The sequence below is a fragment of the Danio aesculapii genome, chromosome 4 (genome assembly GCF_903798145.1).
Source record: "Danio aesculapii chromosome 4, fDanAes4.1, whole genome shotgun sequence".
NCBI classification, from domain to species: Eukaryota; Metazoa; Chordata; class Actinopteri; order Cypriniformes; family Danionidae; genus Danio; species Danio aesculapii.
The window spans coordinates 44,846,818-44,865,042 of NC_079438.1; the positions used below are offsets into that span (position 1 = coordinate 44,846,818).

General features: G+C 32.4%; 1 protein-coding gene across 2 annotated transcripts in view; it reads left to right on the forward strand.

The window, feature by feature from the left end:
* Positions 1–18,225, forward strand: part of plxnb2a.1 (plexin b2a, tandem duplicate 1) — a 164,799-nt gene that overhangs the window by 143,852 nt on the left and 2,722 nt on the right. For both annotated transcript variants that reach the window (XM_056455782.1, XM_056455781.1), the window contains 20 exons: positions 346–478; positions 1,074–1,210; positions 1,361–1,540; positions 2,088–2,199; positions 3,512–3,721; positions 5,310–5,489; positions 5,565–5,701; positions 6,778–6,878; positions 7,088–7,317; positions 8,649–8,830; positions 9,189–9,255; positions 9,331–9,477; positions 12,663–12,819; positions 13,238–13,338; positions 15,612–15,696; positions 15,848–15,999; positions 16,665–16,825; positions 17,667–17,814; positions 17,910–17,974; positions 18,057–18,132. In XM_056455782.1, the coding sequence (XP_056311757.1) occupies positions 346–478; positions 1,074–1,210; positions 1,361–1,540; positions 2,088–2,199; positions 3,512–3,721; positions 5,310–5,489; positions 5,565–5,701; positions 6,778–6,878; positions 7,088–7,317; positions 8,649–8,830; positions 9,189–9,255; positions 9,331–9,477; positions 12,663–12,819; positions 13,238–13,338; positions 15,612–15,696; positions 15,848–15,999; positions 16,665–16,825; positions 17,667–17,814; positions 17,910–17,974; positions 18,057–18,132 (2,761 nt within the window). The remainder of the gene's footprint in view (positions 1–345; positions 479–1,073; positions 1,211–1,360; positions 1,541–2,087; positions 2,200–3,511; positions 3,722–5,309; positions 5,490–5,564; positions 5,702–6,777; positions 6,879–7,087; positions 7,318–8,648; positions 8,831–9,188; positions 9,256–9,330; positions 9,478–12,662; positions 12,820–13,237; positions 13,339–15,611; positions 15,697–15,847; positions 16,000–16,664; positions 16,826–17,666; positions 17,815–17,909; positions 17,975–18,056; positions 18,133–18,225) is intronic.

Genomic DNA, 18,225 nt, shown 5'->3' on the forward strand with positions numbered 1-18,225 from the left:
ATGATTGAAGGACACATTAAATTGTTTGAATATGAAAGTAAAATAATATAAAGACATTTATAATGTTAATATAAAATGAATATTTCAAAATATTAGTAATATTTCACATTTGTACAGTTTTTTTTCTGCATTTTTTATCATACAAATACAACCTTAGTGAGCAGAATAGGCCTCTTTTAAAAACGATAATATAATTGTTCTGATTACAAACTTTGACCAGTGAGTGAATGTTAAATCTTGTTTAAACATGGTCTTGAGATGTATTTTGGTTGGATAAGTAGATGAAGTAGGTGAAAAGCTGGAAGATCTGTTTAGTGACAGTCTTGTGTTCTCTTTGTGTTTTAGTGTTGTGTGTGAAATCGGCCCTTTCCCCTCACCTCCTGAAGATCTGCCGAATCCACCCAGCCAAACCGGGCTGGTGGAGGTAGCGGTGAAAGGAGGAAGAACGGGAGTGTCTGACGTGGAATTCACATACAGGGTAAATGCTTCCTCTCTCATCAAGACTTTGTTAATATTTGTTTTTAAAAAGTCTATTATGTTCATCAATACTTTATTTTAATACATAATAAATTGTATTCATTCCTGTGATTCAAAGCTGAAATATCAGCACCATTACTTTGTTTTCATTGTCACATAATATTTCATAAATGATTTAACTGACAGTTATTTTTAATTCTCAGATTTCGAAACGGTTGTGCTTAATATCAATGTTTTAAAACATGTATGTACAGACAGTGATTTATGTATAAACTTCAATAGAAAATACAATAGAAATATAGTCTGCTTACTTTCACATTTTAATGCATCTCTGCTGAATGAAAGTATTTATTTCTTTTTAAAAACCAAAAGCTTTCTGACCATCATTCTGACAATCATTCTAAAAGTACTGTATATACTAGTCAATATTACATATTCACAGAATTGAAATATATTTTATCTTTTTTCCCAAACACTGTTTGTGTGAACATAGTCTAATTAATATTTAATGAAGTTTGACTGATTTCGGCTAGAAGGGAGTTGTAAACAAGCGCACGTTAACAGAAAGTTTTGTTTTTCTTCCAATCCCAATCAAGGATCCAATCCCAGAGGCTGTGTTCCCTGCTAAAGGCCCTGCAGCTGGAGGAACCGTCATCACAATCACAGGACGGAACCTCGACTCGGCCAGTAAAGATGACATCAGCATCACAGTGGACAAAGAGCCATGTGAAGTGTGAGTTACAGACCACATTTTAGCATTGAACTTTACACTGTGCTCCATTTGAATACACACAGATAGTCAAAATACACATCAGTAACTTACATTTCATAAATTTTCATTATTTGAAGAGCAAGGTTTTCATGTTTGTTTTCGAATGTTTAGGTTGACGTTTGGGCATGAGATCACCTGCAAGACTGGCCCATATAAAATCCAAAAGGTTCCCTCGGGAAAGTTGCCTGTTATCGTGAAGTATGGCAAGTACACTGTTAAGACGGTCAATGCATTTGAATACTCGCCTGATCCCAAAGTTTCTGATTATCTTCCACGGTCCAGCTTTGTTTGGTAAGTTCCATTTTTAAGCCTCGCTCACACATGCTCACGAATATCTAAAACTAAAATACAAATAATAAAAACTGCATTACAAAAATGACTAATAAAGACTAATAATTAAAATTGAAATTGAAAGTATTCAAATTAATTTAAGTAATTCAAACTTAATTAAACTAGAATATCATATTATCGATGCTACAATAACAAGATTATAAGAAATCCAATTACTGTACAAAAAGGTGAACTCAATAGTAGTAGTTTCAGCAGTTTTTTAAGGAAAAATGCTAGATGCCGACCCAAGAAATGTTTTAAACCGTAATATTGTGATGTACAGTTTTCATTAACATGATCCTTCAGAAATATTTACTGTTTGACTGTTCAAGAAACATTTTTTTATTGTTATCAATGTTAAAAAAGTTGTGCTTATTGTCAGTGTTTTTAAAGCCATTTTAAGCCAAGCTCACTTTAAATTGTGATCATGCTTTTATTTGAAGGTTCAGAGGTGAGATTATATAGTGTTAAATGTTCATTTGTGTATGTGTGTTGTTATTTTTCTCAGCGGTGGTCGCAGGATCTTAGTGATGGGCTCTGGATTTGATCAGGTTCAGAGAGCCACCATGCGAGTGCTGCCCTCTTCTGACGAGTTTGATGTCAAGTCCAGCAATGTGGAGGTGCGTGGCATGTTCGTGATGGTAATTTTAGGACTCCTCTGTGATAAAGTTGATGGTCTTTTACAATATAAGCAGTTGTATTTGAAGTTGCGTAGGTGATTCACCAAACATTTTCACCTAAAATTAAATATATTTGCAAAAAACATGAAAATTTGCTCATTCTTGTTTAATTACAAAAAAAAATATGCAACTACTTTTTTAGAATAATGCTGTTTTGTTAAATAAAATTAATTTGAGATGAAGTTATATAAATATCATTTAGATCAGGAGTGTCCAAACTAGTGTCCTGAAGATTTTAGCCCCAACTTGCCTCAACACACCTGCATGGATATTTCTAGAAAGCCTATAGAGCTTGATTAGCTAGCTCAGGTGTGTCTGATTGGGGTTGAAACTAAACTTTGCAGGACACCAGCCCTCCAGGGCCGAGTTTGGACATCCCTGATTTAGATTTTTTGACTTGGCTAAAATTAAAATTTGACTTGACTAATTAAAATTAAGGAAGTGTTTAATGATTGTCAAAATTGACATAAATAATGAAAGTCAAATATAAATTGAAAAAAATAATAGTTAAAGAACATGGAAACAGTTGCTAAGGCTAAAGTTTTAAGAAAATATACAATGTAAAATAGAAATATTTACTTTATTAATAAAAATTGATAAATAATATAATAATAAATAATAAAACTAATTTGTGATGCTATTTGTACATGGAACCCCCCATAAAATAGTATGCAGAAGTATTTTCGCCATGTAAAATATTATGAATTACTGTAATTGTCTGGAAATAATACTAAAATTATGGATTGAATGTTATTTTTCGGTGGAACATAAAAGTAATCAATATTTTCCAGGCTCCAAAATGGATACAAAAGCAAAATAAACCTTTATGCTTTTATTTTGAAATTATAATCTGAATGAGAAACAGGTTGAAATTTGTGTTATTTATTTATTTTTTTAATCTCTTTAATTTTGTATTACCATAACATGTTTCTTGTGACTTCCTTTGAAAAGTTCAGGTTTCCTATTTTTGTTCTGTCAGATGTTATTGATTGGCTCTTGTGAAATGTCAGCGTTTCATTTTTATGTAATTTCCTTTTTTTTTTTATCAAATGTCTGGCTTTCATAAGCCACTGCTCAGTTTCACTTTCTCTATTTTTCATATTTCCTTTCCCTCCGTTCACCTCCTCTTAATGATAATAAGCAACATTCATCAAGTGTCTGACATCCTGCTGTCTTTCTGTCTTTTTTTAGTGCTCAGACATTTGTGAAGTGCTTTATACAGAGATAAACTGACTTGTTTTCTTTTGTGCAGTTTGCTCAAGAAGTGGAAAAGAAGAACGAGACAACGCTGGAGTTTCTCTCTCCGGTTGTGAATAAGACATACATCAACCTGTCCTTAAGAACCGTCATCCAGCTGGACAACCTGGTGCTCAATCTGACAGATTTCGTTTACCATCTGGACCCACACTTCGATAAACTCAAAGATAAAGCCATAACGGAGAGCAGCATCATCAACATTAATGCAAGTATTTTTGATCACAGATTTTATAGGATATTATATTATATTATATTATATTATATTATATTATATTATATTATATTATATTATATTATATTATATTATATTATATTATATTAAGAAGAGGTGTAAATGGATGCCTGTTATAAAAAAATCACAATTAGCTCTTTAATGTCTTAATTGGATGTTGTAAACGGTTATTGTATATAAAGAATAAAAATCAGTGTAATATTTGAGACCTTATAGAAGCTTTTTTTCCAGAGTAATGAAAATATAGTCAAAATTTTAAAATTGTTAAAAATGATAGCACAATTAGTAGAAAAAAGAGATTATTTTGAATTATTTATATTACTTTTTAAGGATATTAAATATATTTTGAAGATAAATTAAAAGCTCAGGATTTCAAGAAAATTTTGAGAGATACGTTCCCGTTTTGGAGATAAAAAAATAGAACAGAATCATGCTTGTGAGATAAACTGTCAAAATTTCCATGAAGGAAACTAAGAAATCAACAAAAAATAACAAAGCATGATGTAAGTTAAATTCTGAGTGGAACAAAAATCTGAATTGTCACGTGTAACTAAAAATATTAATAAATAAAGTATTTAAACTTGCATTAAATAATGCAATGTGACATTTCTCAAAGGAAAAAGGTAGAATTTCTAGATGTAAACTAGCATGATCACATCTGGACCCACACTACGATAAAATCAAAGATAAAGCCATAACGGAGGGCAGCATCATCAACATTAATGCAAGTATTTTTCATCACAGATTTTATGGGATAGATACTAAGAAGGAAGTGGGAATGGATGTTAGAAAAATAAAATCTCCTAATTCAATGTTGGAACAAAGGTTACTGTAAATAAAGAACGAAAATCTGTTTAATATTTTTTTTTTTTTTATAAAAGTTCTGTTTCAGAGTAGTAAAAAAATCTAAATCTTAAAATGTTTAAGTATGAATGCACAGTTAGTAGAAAAAAAAGATGTAAATTGTGAGATAATATGAATTATATATTTGATTTTTGTTAGGATATTAAATATATTTTGAGGGAAATTAAAAAGTCAGGATTTCAAGAATATGAGACTACGGAATCATGCTTGAGATAAACGGTCAGAATTTCCATGAAGGAAACTAAGAAATCAACAAAAAATAAAGTATGATGTAAATTATATTTTGAGTAGGGAAAAAAATCTGAATTGTGATGTGTAACTAAAAATATTAATAAATAAAGTATTTAAACTTGTATTAAACAATGCAGTGTGAGATTTCTCAGGGGAGAAAGGTAGAATTGCTAGATGTAAACTTAAAATTCAAAGAAAAAGAAATTCAACAAAATTCAAAATTCTGACAAAAATACTCCCCAAAATTATATTAAATTTAATTTAAAGATTCAAAGTCAGCATTCAAATAAACAATTCTAAATTTCAAAATTCTGTCAACTTAAATAAATGTAAAAAAAAGTCAGTATTATGAGGTAAATTCAGAATTGTGTGAAAGAAAAAAAACATCCTAATTCCATTTCTGAGACAGAAAACTTTCAAATTTGATGACATGTCAATAAACCTCCACACTATTCTATGTTTTCAGGGCAAAGGTTTTTCCAAAGCTATGACTGCCAAAGAGGCGCAGGCGTTTGTGGGTGACGAGTCGTGTCTGGTGACAATCCTGGAGGATGATAAACTGTTCCTGGTGGCCCCGTCCAGCCCTCCAAAATCCACCTCCAGACGCCATCGAAGAGACACCAGCTCAGATGCCTTGGAGCTGCTGGTCAGAAACCCACTTTAATCAAGTTATTCTGACAAAGCTCAACCTGCGCTCAACATCTCTGCTCTTAATTTTCAGATCAAGTTTGGAAATGGAGAGTGGAATGTAGGCTCTGTGCGATTCGAGAGGAAATACGAGGTTCCCCTTTACATCATCATTCCCACTGTTCTCATTCCCATGGTGCTCTTCATTGCAGTGTCCATTTATTGCTACAGGTAACAAACCGCAAAGTTCAGCAGACTGTAATAATGTGAACTTAATAACTTTGATTTCAGAGCTCTGGTGTGCTGAGAAGTGCACACGCTTGGATATATTTCTTAAGAATATATATATAATATCATTCTATAAACTACTGATGATATTAATTTAACATTTAAAATTAAAATGTTGCAATTTAGAGCAGTTCCTCTAAACCAGGGGTGGGTAAACTCGGTCCTGGAGGGCCGGTGTCCTACACAGTTTAGCTCCAACTCTAATCAAACACACCTGCTTGTATATTTCTTGTGATCTTGAAGACGGTGATTAGAATGTTCAGGTGTGTTTGATTAGTGTTGGAGCTAAACTATGTAGGACACCGACCCTCCAGGACAGAGTTTGCCCACCCCTGCAACGTTCCTGGAGGACCACCAGCACTGCATGTTTTGTATGTCTTCTTTGTCTACAGGTCTTTCAGTCTCTTCTAATGAGCTGATGATCTGAATCAGGTGTGTTTGGTTAAGGAGACATGGAAATTAGCAGAGCTGGTGATCCACCAGGACTGTGGTTGAGAAACACTGTTTTACAGGATATTTGTATGATAAATCAGAATTGTGCCATTCATTTAAAAATGCTTATATTTGAGTATACTATTTATATAAGTACTAATGTTATTATTTTAGTGGAATACAGAGCGGATTTTTCAGTTAACAAGTGGAGTTATTCATTATTCTGATTTTTGGATAGAAAAAAGCTTCAAATTTGACAAAAAAAAACTTATTTGAAAGTCTTTTGAATAAAACAAATATTAAAATTCTGCTCAAAGCCATTCCTATAAATCCAGAGAAAGAGAGAATTTTCAAGTGGTCTCTTAATATTTTATTCCATAGTTGTATTCTCTGGATTTCGTGTTCGATTACAAAGAAATAAAGCTATTTTAATCCGTTAGTAATTAATAATAACCTAAATATTTAAACAACTGTAAATTGAAGAGGTGAAAATTTACTTGGATTAACATCCAGAAGTTTTTAAAATAATACACATTAAATTAGATTTGAAATAAATGAGAAATAATGTTTGTATTTTCATTTATCAGGAGGAAAAGCCAGCAGGCAGAACGAGAATATGAGAAGATCAAAAATCAGCTTGCAAATTTGGAGGATAGTGTTCGTGATCGCTGTAAAAAGGAGTTCACAGGTGAGATCTGAAACTTTTCATATCTATGGCTTTTTCTTCTCAAATAGTTAATAATTTTATTTAAGAATCTTAAGAGATTTGACAGATTTTTGTAATATAAAGTAGTTTTTCTCTCTTGTTTCTTTGCCTATTATTAGCTTTTTAGAAGAACAGCCTATATTTTTAACCAAGCTTCAATTTATATATTACACAATTGTCTGTTTTCATAGATCTAATGATAGAGATGGAGGACCACACTAGTGATCTGAGTGAAGCTCGAATCCCATTCCTGGACTATAAGAACTACACCGACCGCGTTTTCTTCCTGCCCTCTAAAGACGGAGCCAATGATGTCATGATTACCGGCAAGCTGGATATCCCAGAAAACCGCAGAGCCATCGTAGATCAGGCACTCAACCAGTTCTCCAACCTCCTGAACAGCAAAACCTTCCTCATCAATGTGAGAGACTTTACGTAAAATAGTGATGCTTCGATGTTGATTTAGTTTTTTGGGGGCTTATTTTGTTTGCTGATTTTATTTATTTTTTATTTTATTTTATAATTTTTTTACAAGCAAATTGCCTGATTCTGTTTTCAATTTGTAGCTCATTCGTTTAAATTGTATTTGCATACCAAATATTAATTAGTGTATAATTTCAAAATGTTATGTCAAAAGTTAATAATTGATCAGTTTGGTTATATGAGTTTATGCTACATAAAACATTCCTGTACGAAACAAAAACAGTAGGCAGGCTGAAAAAAAATGCTAATTCACTTTTTCCCAGTAGGTGGCGCATATAACAGTAGAAATAGCAGCGTTTATTTTGTTATTGTTGTAAAATAAAGCAGCTGCGCTGATATTTGATGTTTAATTTTGAGATTATCAAAAAATAACATCTGACATTTTCTGAAAAAAGGTTCCCCTTTTAGATTCTAAACCTTTTAAACAACAAAAAAGTTTTTGTTTGTTTATTTATTATACTTTTTGTGTCACATCTTATTGAAGTAATTGTTGTCACAATTACAATAACAATTGTTATTATTATGTAATGCATTATGTAATGTGTTTTTATCTATATTAATCTTGTCATAAAATACCCATAACTTGCTGATGTGGTAATAAACAAACAAACAAACAAACAGACAAACAAACATAGCTTTAGATAAATGGCTTCACGGGTTAAATTAACACATACTAACATAAGACTCTATAGAGGTTAACTAACCTATCACCAATGTACTCTGAGGTAACTACAATGTAACACAATTTAACTTAATATACAATTATATCCCCTGTAAAGTATTTATGAACGCAGTAATTTTGTATTTATTTATTTTGTATTATTTTTCTTTTTTTATTTATAAATTTGTATATTATCCTTTTTTATTTATTTATTTCTTCATCTGTATGGGGTTCAATTGTTGGGGAAGGGGTTGTTCTGAAAAACAAGAAAAATCCTAAATAAAAAGTTTCATAAAACAAATAAACATAAAACTCTGAGTTATAATAATATCAAAAAAATAACTGAAGTATTATTATTTAATTATTAATTCAATCTTTTTAGTGAACATTGAAAACGGTGTTAAATCACAAAAGTGTGAAACATTAGGAAGGTCAATATTTGCTGAATTTGTTAAAGTTAGCTTGGCATATGCTTCATTTTCGGCAATGAAAACAAATAAAATGTCAGATTATGATTTCCGGCTGGCAGATCTCCAACATAATGTTAAGTCTGCTCTGCTTACTAATGCATTTGTTGTATTCTCTGACTTGTTTTCTGTGCACTGTAGTTTATTCGTACCCTGGAGGGTCGGCAGGAGTTCAATGCCAGGAATAAAGTTTACTTCGCCTCCTTGTTGACGGTGGCGCTGCATGGCAAGTTGGAGTACTACACTGACATCATGAGGACTCTTCTGCTGGAGCTCATGGAGGAATATGTTCACAGCAAGAACCCCAAACTCATGCTCCGCAGGTCAGAACCCATGCCGGCTCATGTGTCGATGTTACATTTATAATGCAAAGAAGTGCTTCTAAAGTGGCACTTACTGTACAGTAGGTGTTGTTATTTATTATTTTATTTATTTATTTATGCTTTACTATATATATATTTATTTATTATTATTATTATTATTTATAATTTTTTTTCTATTTATTTATTTAATTATTTATTTATACTTTTAATTTATCTATTAATTTATTAATTTGATTAGTTCCATCACAAACTTCATCAAGTATCGTCATAAATCAAAAAAAGCAAAACTTTTCATAAATCCTCGAACCGTTTTCTGAGAAATTGCTTGTACCTGACAACATATTTTCGGTCTGTTTAGATCCGAGACAGTTGTGGAGAGGATGTTGTGCAACTGGATGTCGATTTGTCTCTACCAGTTCCTGAAGGTGAGCAATTGTGCTTAGGCTAGAAAGGCAGAAGATGTTTTCCGCAGGTGAAGTCTGACTCATGTGTTTTCACAGGACTCAGCCGGCGAGCCGCTCTATAAGCTCTTTAAGGCCATTAAACACCAGGTGGAAAAAGGCCCTGTTGATGCCAAGATGAAGAAAGCCAAGTACACTCTCAACGACACAGGGCTTCTGGGAGATGATGTTGAGTACAGCATTTTGGTGAGTACTGTAATTTCTCATAATGCAATTACCTGGAAGACATATTTTGTGCCTAATGTCTGTTTACCCCCTAATATTCCTGAAATAGTGGGTAAGGGAGCCGTTCAGCAGAAAGCTTGTTAATAGAGAACGGCTCTCGCTGTAGGAAAGTGGAGAGACGGTGTTAGTGTGTCCATCATTGTTCTCCTAACACCGTTTCATTGGCCTGCAGTGAGTCTGTAATCTCATTGCCGAGCGTAACACTGCTCCTCAGGGACTGAGCAGCCATTATGCGCTGGAGGAAAACACTCTGCCGAGAACCATTCATGAAATCTCGGGAAAACAAACAAAACGACTGGTTAATTTCGCTAACTTGCATCAGAGATTTACACCTACAGTATGTAATTGACTTGTAATTATTGTTGGGTATTTAGGTTATTTATAATGCTAGTCGATACTATTAATACTGTAATTCCAAGCTGAAATATTTCTGGATGTTCTTGGCCGAAAATCAGTCTAATCAATAATTATTCATTATTTTATTAAGTAATATAAAAGTAATTTTGTAAGACTTTTTTAAATTTAGCTCAGTAACTTGAATTATACTGTTTAAAACATAAACAAACCAACAAAACAACCAGATTATATTGAGAGTAAAGTTTTATTGACAGTGACCGAATCGAGAGGTGCCGTGACAGTACAGTAGTGCTGTTGCAAGCAGTAGGAACGAGATAAGTTATTCTACAGAGAAATGTCCTGCCTGCTTGATAATTGAGCAGACTTTGTTTTTCTAGTACGTGCGGTTATGCATATGTTAAACATAAATGTACATGAGTGGAATAGCCACAGAGCCGAATATTGCTTATGTTCAAAATAATTTCAACTTCTACCACAGCACAAACTAGTCAGCAGTGTGTTCCACTGTTCTCGTGCTTTGGTCAACAAACTGCATAGTGTTTTTCCGGGACATTTTGTTTTTTCGGGACGGTTTATTTTCAGTCATTTCTTTTACTTACTCCTGAAAACCCATTTAAATTTCATTTTTTGAGGCCAGAAATTTGTACTGATAGTAATGGTGCCTGATTCAGTACGGATATTTTTGTGGACGATCAAAGTATAACAAATTGTACTGTATATGCACACAGTTTAATAAAAATGTGCTGTGCATCTACAGTAAGCTGATTTATCAATAATTACATGTTTCATTAGTTTCATAATAGTTTCAGTAGTGGGTGACGCGGTGATGCAGTAGGTAGTGCTGTCGCACAGCAAGAAGGTCGCTGATTCGAGCCTCGGCTGGGTCAGTTGGCATTTCTGTGTGGAGTTTGCATGTTCTCCCGCAATACGCGTGGGTTTCCTCCGGGTGCTCCGGTTTCCCCCTCAAGTCCAAAGACATGCGGTACAGGTGAATTGGGTAAGCTAAAATTCTTCGTAGTGTATGTATGCGAATGAGAGAGTGTGGGTGTTTCCCAGTGATGGGTTTCAGCTGGAAGGGCATCCTCTGCGTAAAACATATGCTGGATATGTTGGCGGTTCATTCCGCTGTGGCGACCCCAGATTAATAAAGGGACTAAGCCGAAAAGAAAATGAATGAATTAGTTTCATTAGTAGGGCTGCACAATATATTGTTTCATCAACAATATTGCAATGTGAACATCCGCAATAGTCACATCGCAAGATATGCAATGTTGAATCTGAATTATAGTTGAACAGGCATTGTATTTAATTCAACTACACAATATTATCTAATTACTGTATTTATATGAAATTTAAACAATTTATGCACAAAAAAAATGCTTTTCTTACTTACAATTTTGTTTTATTTCTAGTCCATATATCTACATTTAAAGCAAAAACAAGATTATTTCACTTACTCCACTGGCAGATAATTTAGCATGCTTTAACTCTTAATTTTGACTTATTTTTCTTTTAAAGTTGTAAACAAAACCAAATTTTTACTTGCTTTGAGAACTTTTTGATATTTAAAAATGAGACAAAGTTGTTTTTTTTGCATTGTGATTATTTAATTTATGTCCTTGAATACTGTTACCACAGAAAAAAATCAAATAGTGCTATTTAAACTGTATTCATATTGCAATATTTATCACAGAATAATAAAACATCCGATTTTTCTAATATCGTGCAGCTCTATTCATTAGCTGTGTTTCCATCACTATGTTTGAATGCACATTTTGATGTATCGCATGAGAAATTAATGATGGAAATGGCAAAACTAAAAAACAAATCCCTTAATTTGCAACTAAAAAAGGTTGTTTTTTTTTACACTTACATGAGGTGGTTTTGGTTTTGTGCAAAAAAGTATATGTGAATCATGGGAGATTGAAACTCATTTGCAGAATAAACTCTGATGTTGCAAACATCACAATCAGCTGTCACAACATGCTTGCCCTGTTTAACGTTCGTTTACTAGGCAACCAATATTAAAGTCAGCTGCTCTAACAACTTGATGTTTTTTTTTTTTTGTCAACTTTGAAAAGATTTGCTTCATGTTATGATGGAAACTCAGCTCTTGATTTGCAAAAGTCAGGCCAAGGTTTCGTTGTATAAAGAAAGTCTGGGTTAATGCATCTACGGTCAAACGTATGTTTATTCAGAAACAATCAGCGTTTCACACTTTTCTCACACCGTCAGTTTATTCACTGTAGTTTAGAAATTGTGAATAAAATATAACAAGGAATCAGAGTTCAACTTTAAGAACAAATTCATCTTAATGTCAGATAGGAAGGTACGGTATTTATTGGATACAATTCAGACAACTATGACAATATATACATGACTACCAATACTTTTTTGTCCACCCTTGGCCTCAAAGACTGAAAAACATCAAAAATATTTCATGCTTTATTAGAATATAAGAATTTTTAGAAAATTTCAGGCTTATAAATCCTGAAAAGCTTCCAAACCAGGTAAGATTTAGCAGACTTGCTCCAGCAACTCTTTCAGTTCCTATTGCTTTTTAGTCCACTCTATGAAGTGTGTTTGAGTATAATGTCACAGCTTACTTTATTTCACAATCCTCACATCAATTAACTAGAAAAAACACCCACAAGTAATAAAATGTAAAAAAAAAAAAGGATTTTTTTTCTGAATTTTTATTTTTGGAATTGATTGTATGTATCCAAACCTACTGAAATGAAAGATTTGAGCATTTCCTCCGTAAACTAAGGCTTTTTCAATCTGTTCAGACCCTGCAGGTACTGGTTCATGGCGAGGGTCCGGACGTGACCCCGGTCAAAGTACTAAACTGCGACACCATCTCGCAGGTGAAGGAGAAGATCATCGAGCAGGTGTACAGGAATCTGCCTTATTCCCAGAGGCCCGTGGTGGACAGCGTCGCTCTGGGTTAGCATGAGTTTTGAGTTTTTTCAACCATACGACACTTGTGATTGATTACAACTGTAAGATTTTCCAAATCCTCCAACTTTATGGAAGCATCACGCTTAAACAGCTCTTTTTATTAACAGCGCAGTGCGTTTAAGAGTAGTGGAGGAGGCCGATGTGCTCTGAACAGATAGTGGGTTTGATTAATGGTGGGATTTTGTGCACGTTGGTCGCTTCTTAATGAGTTGCTCTTGCAAATGTGCTGAATTGTTAAAGTCGATGTCTCGCTTCATCCATCAGACAGATGAATCTGGTTACAAGGAGTGTATGGGGGGTGGGGGGGGGGTTTTCTTCTTCTCAAGTTGTTAGGTGTAGTATGCTCCAGGTTTTTTTGGTTGTTGTTGGTTTGTGTTGTGAATTGCACTTCTTGTTGCCACAGAGTGGCGTCCTGGTTCTACAGGGCAGATTTTGTCTGATCTGGACTTGACCTCACAGAAGGAGGGAAGGTGGAAACGGATCAACACACTGGCACATTATAATGTGAGTGTTTGCATATACATTACTGTATAACATGTTTGTATATCAATAATAATGTGTTTGTATATCAATTATAATGTGTGCTGCATGTACATTACAATATAACATGTTTGTATATCAATTATGATGTGAGTGTTTGTATATAGTTGAAGTCAGAATTATTAGCCCCCCTGTTTATTTTTTACCAAATTTCTGTTTATTGGAGAGAAAAAAATATTTTTTTTTCAACACATTTCTAAACATAATAGTTTTAATAACTCATTTCTGATAACTGATTTATTTTATCTTTGCCATGATTACAGTAAATAATATTTGACAAATGCAACCAGTGACATTTAAAGGCTTAACTAGGTTAATTAGGTTAACTAGGCAGGATAGGGTAATTAGGAAAGTTATTGTATAATGATGGTTTGTTCTATAGACTAGCTAATAATTTTGACCTTAAATGATTTAAAATAAAATAAAATGTGCTTTTATTCTTGCTGAAATAAAACAAATAAGACTTTCTCCAGAGAAATACTGTGAAAATTTCCATACTCTGTTAAACATCATTTGGGAAATATTTAAAAAAGAACAAAAATTCAAAGGGGGGCTAATAATTCTGACTTTAACTGTACAGTACATTATAACATGTTTGTATTTCAATTATAATGATAATAATGTGAGTGTTGCTGGAAATGTACAGTAATTTAATGTTTATTTGTGATTAATTTGAAAGATAATTTTAATATGAATGTTTGTTTAGTAATACAGTTAAATGATATTTGATTTCAAATCGTAGTTCATGTATTTTGTTGGTTTTATTTGATGTGGTTTTATTTTACTGCTTTGTATTCCTTGCTTAATTAATTTGGATTTAATAGGATCTACCTCAGATTTTATCATCTCATGTTTATTACTCTTTATCTCATCTTTAAATCTGCATTTTTATACTCATATTTCACCTAATTTCTGGCTAAATCCTTATTTTTAAATTATATAATCAGATGTTGTTTTTCAAACAAATTAAATTTTTTGTTATTAATAACTTTTTTTTAACATCTTTTTTAAAATTCATTCAAATTGTTTAATTGTATTTAGTTTTAGTTTATTTAAATCTCATTTTATTTGTGTATGAATGTTAACAAATCTGGACCATTTTATAATGACATTACTTAATATGAGTCTGAATTATCAAAAACATTTAAAACAGGTCTCAAACACACCTGGTCCAACTAATTCAGGTGTTCAAGAGTAGTCTTGACCAACTTAATTAGTTGCATCAGGTGTGTTTGATCAGGGTTAGAGCAAAACTGTGCAGAGCTGCGGCCCTCCAGGAATTGAGTTTGAGACCTATGATTTACAATATATAATTAGGCTTTATTTAAAACCTATTATAGTGTTTTCTTTTGCCTCTTTTAGTTCATTAAAGGCCATTGTTTTGTTTTTATTTTGCCTATTTATTATATTTATTAATTTTAGATTCTAGTCAACTTTTTAGGGATTTGATAGATTTTTTATATCTCCGATTTGTTTTACTTTTCATGTTTTTCCCCCATCATGGGACTTTGTTTTTGTTTTCAAGCTCTATTAGATTGATTGGCACTGTGTGCTTAATAGTTTATCGTGTTTTTTTTATCGATTGAACACAGTGCATAATTTAGATAAAAAGAGATCTTCCTTGGTAGCCCTTCTTTAGTCAGCTGCAGGGATTTATTATATTATTTTACTCTGTTTTGTTGTGCCATTCTAATTTTAGTAAACCGCAGTGCTTTATTTTTATTTTGTTGTAATCTTATTTGAAAGTTTTTATTTTATTTCATTCAACCACAAGGCTTTAGAATGTGTTTTATTTTATCGATTGCTACTTTGTACTTAATAATATATTGCTTGCTTTATTTTATTGATTGTACTCTGTGCTTAATGTACATGAAAGCCGATTCAAGTTGAGTTTTAACTTGTGTTTAATGTTGCTGACTAATCTGGCAAGTTTTTATATTAATATTTTATTTAATGTTTTATAAACAATATGGACAAAATTAATGCTATTCTGCATGATATTTTTTTTAATTCACATTTATTTTATTTTATTGCAGAACTTTTATTTATTTATTTTTGTTGTTGTTGTATTTTTTTAAGTGTTTTCTTACTTTTTAAATTAGAATCACACTGTATTTTTGTGTGATGATATGTGCAATAAATAACATATTTTAAGTAAAGTAACATGTTTTAATTTAGAAACTATGCTTTTGTATTATTACTAGTTGATATTTAAAGTAATGTGTGTGTTGCATCAGGTGCGAGACGGAGCCACCCTGGTCTTATCCAGAGTCCTGCACACCCAGCAGTCCTTCGACCAGAACATGGACAACCATGAAGAAAGTGAGTCCCTCAAAATATCACAAGATCCTCATTGACCCCTGTTGATTCTATTTAACCAGCCAAACAAATCGCCAGCTAGATCTGAAGTCAAAGTAATAGGAGAATGAGTGTGTTGAAGAGCAGTCAGACATGGTTATTTTGTGTGGAGCAGGAAATGCTTTGCTGGAGGATGATAAAGTGTTTCACCTGGTGAGACCAGCGGATGAGCTGGAGGAGGTCAAATCTAAAAGAGGGAGCATGAAGGACAAGGCCACCACCAAAGCCATCACTGAGATCTACCTGACAAGGCTGCTGTCCATGAAGGTCAGCCAGCTGCTTGTTTTGTTTTTGTTTTCTTTTGTGTTTTTGTTTGTTTTTTGTTTTGTTTTGTGTTTTGTTTTGCTTTTTGTTTGTGTTTTTTGTCTTGTTTTGTGTTTTTTTGTTTTGTTTTGCATTTAATTTTGTGTTTTGTGTGTTTTTTGTGTTTTGTTATGCTTTCATTTTTGCTTCGTTTTGTTTTTGTGTGTTTTTTGTTGTTGTTGTGTTTCGTTTTTTCGTTTTATGTTTTTTTTGGGGGGGTTGTTTGTGTTTTGTTTGTCTTTTCTTTGTTTTATATTTTGTTTAGTTTTATTTATAGTTTTATTTATTTATTTAATTTATTTATTTATTATTTTTTGTTTGTTTTGTTTTTAAATTATTAATAAACAACATTTTTCCAGTAATTATGCCTGTAAATGTAGTTTTTCATTCCAATGTACTTCATTTTGTGTTTTGTCTTTTTTTATTTATGTATACTATATTAAGTAGACAATTAATTCCATCTGTGAATAGTAATGTAATTGTCATTTTATTGTATTATTATTTTTTGTTTGAGCGAGAAAGTTTTAAAATGGCACAAGCATATTATTGATAATATCAAAACTTGTTTTTCATTGTTTTGTAGTGTTTGTTTTTGTTTTCATTGAATTATGTTGTGCTTGTGTTTGTAGGGAACGCTGCAGCAGTTTGTGGATGATTTCTTTCGCAGTGTGTTGTGTTCAGGGACTGTGGTTCCTCCAGCCGTCAAGTATTTCTTTGACTTCTTGGATGAACAAGCCCAAAAACATGACAACGTTGATGATGAGACCATCCACATATGGAAGACCAACAGGTGAGAATCACTTAATGGTTCTGAAAAATATTTACAATATATAGACTTACTGTACATCGAGTATGAAAGCAAAACGGTTCTTTTTTGATAACTATTGATATGACTTTTTAAAAATTTGGACATATTTAATGTTGTAGGTTTAGTTGATTATATTTTTCAGTCCTAAAACATGTGTATTGAAGAAATGTAGTAGTTTTATTTAGTTTTAATTTAAAAAAACAAATAAAATAATGCACAATATTATTTTATGATGATGATATTTAACACATTATTCAATCATTTTACCTATAAATATTGATAATGCCCATTTTTTTTCTTTTGTTGATCTTATAAAGATTTGTTTTCTTTGGAATTCCATTTAAAAATATTATTAATAATAATAGAAATAATCCTTTTTGCTACTATTATTTCATTTTTTTGTTTTGTTTTTGTTTAGTTTTTTAGTTAATGCTGATGATGATCCTTTTTTTAAATAGATGAATATGTGGATGGATGGATGGATAGGTAAATGGATAGATAGATAGATAGATAGATAGATAGATAGATAGATAGATAGATAGATAGATAGATAGATAGATAGATAGATAGATAGATAGATAGATAGATAGATAGATAGATAGATAGATAGATAGATGGATGGATGGATGGATGGATGGATGGATGGATGGATGGATGGATGGATGGATGGATGGATGGATGGATGGATAGACACAGACAGACAGACAGATAGATAGATAGATAGATAGATAGATAGATAGATAGACTGATAGATAGATAGATTGATTGATTATTACTGTTTTTCCATATAATAAAGTCTGTGTGTTTGTGTATGTTTTTTCAGTCTTCCTCTTCGTTTCTGGGTGAACATCTTGAAGAATCCTCACTTCATATTTGATGTTCACCTGACTGAAGTAGTGGACGCGTCTCTGTCCGTCATCGCTCAGACCTTCATGGACGCCTGCACTAAAACTGAGCACAAACTGACGCGGGTGAACAGAAACACTTCATCATTTATCAGCTTCATCTTCCTCTCTTCTTCTTTTTCTTAGTCACATGTTTTCTCTTCTGATGTCTTGTTTCACAGGAGTCTCCCAGTAACAAACTGCTTTATGCAAAGGAAATCTCCACATACAAGAAGATGGTTGATGAGTAGGTTTTTAGTGTTGTGTGGGTTATTTTTATTGTGTGTTCATACAGTAAACTAACCAGTGGTGTTTTCTGTGCTCTTCAGTTATTATAAAGGCATTCGGCAGATGGTTCCAGTCAGTGACCAAGACATGAACACACACCTCGCAGAGATTTCACGGGTAAGTGCATTTAATTGTACTTTATTTTATTTTAATTTAGATTTTTTTTCAGTACATTTTTTTTTATTATTGTTTTAATTAATTTTTATTTTG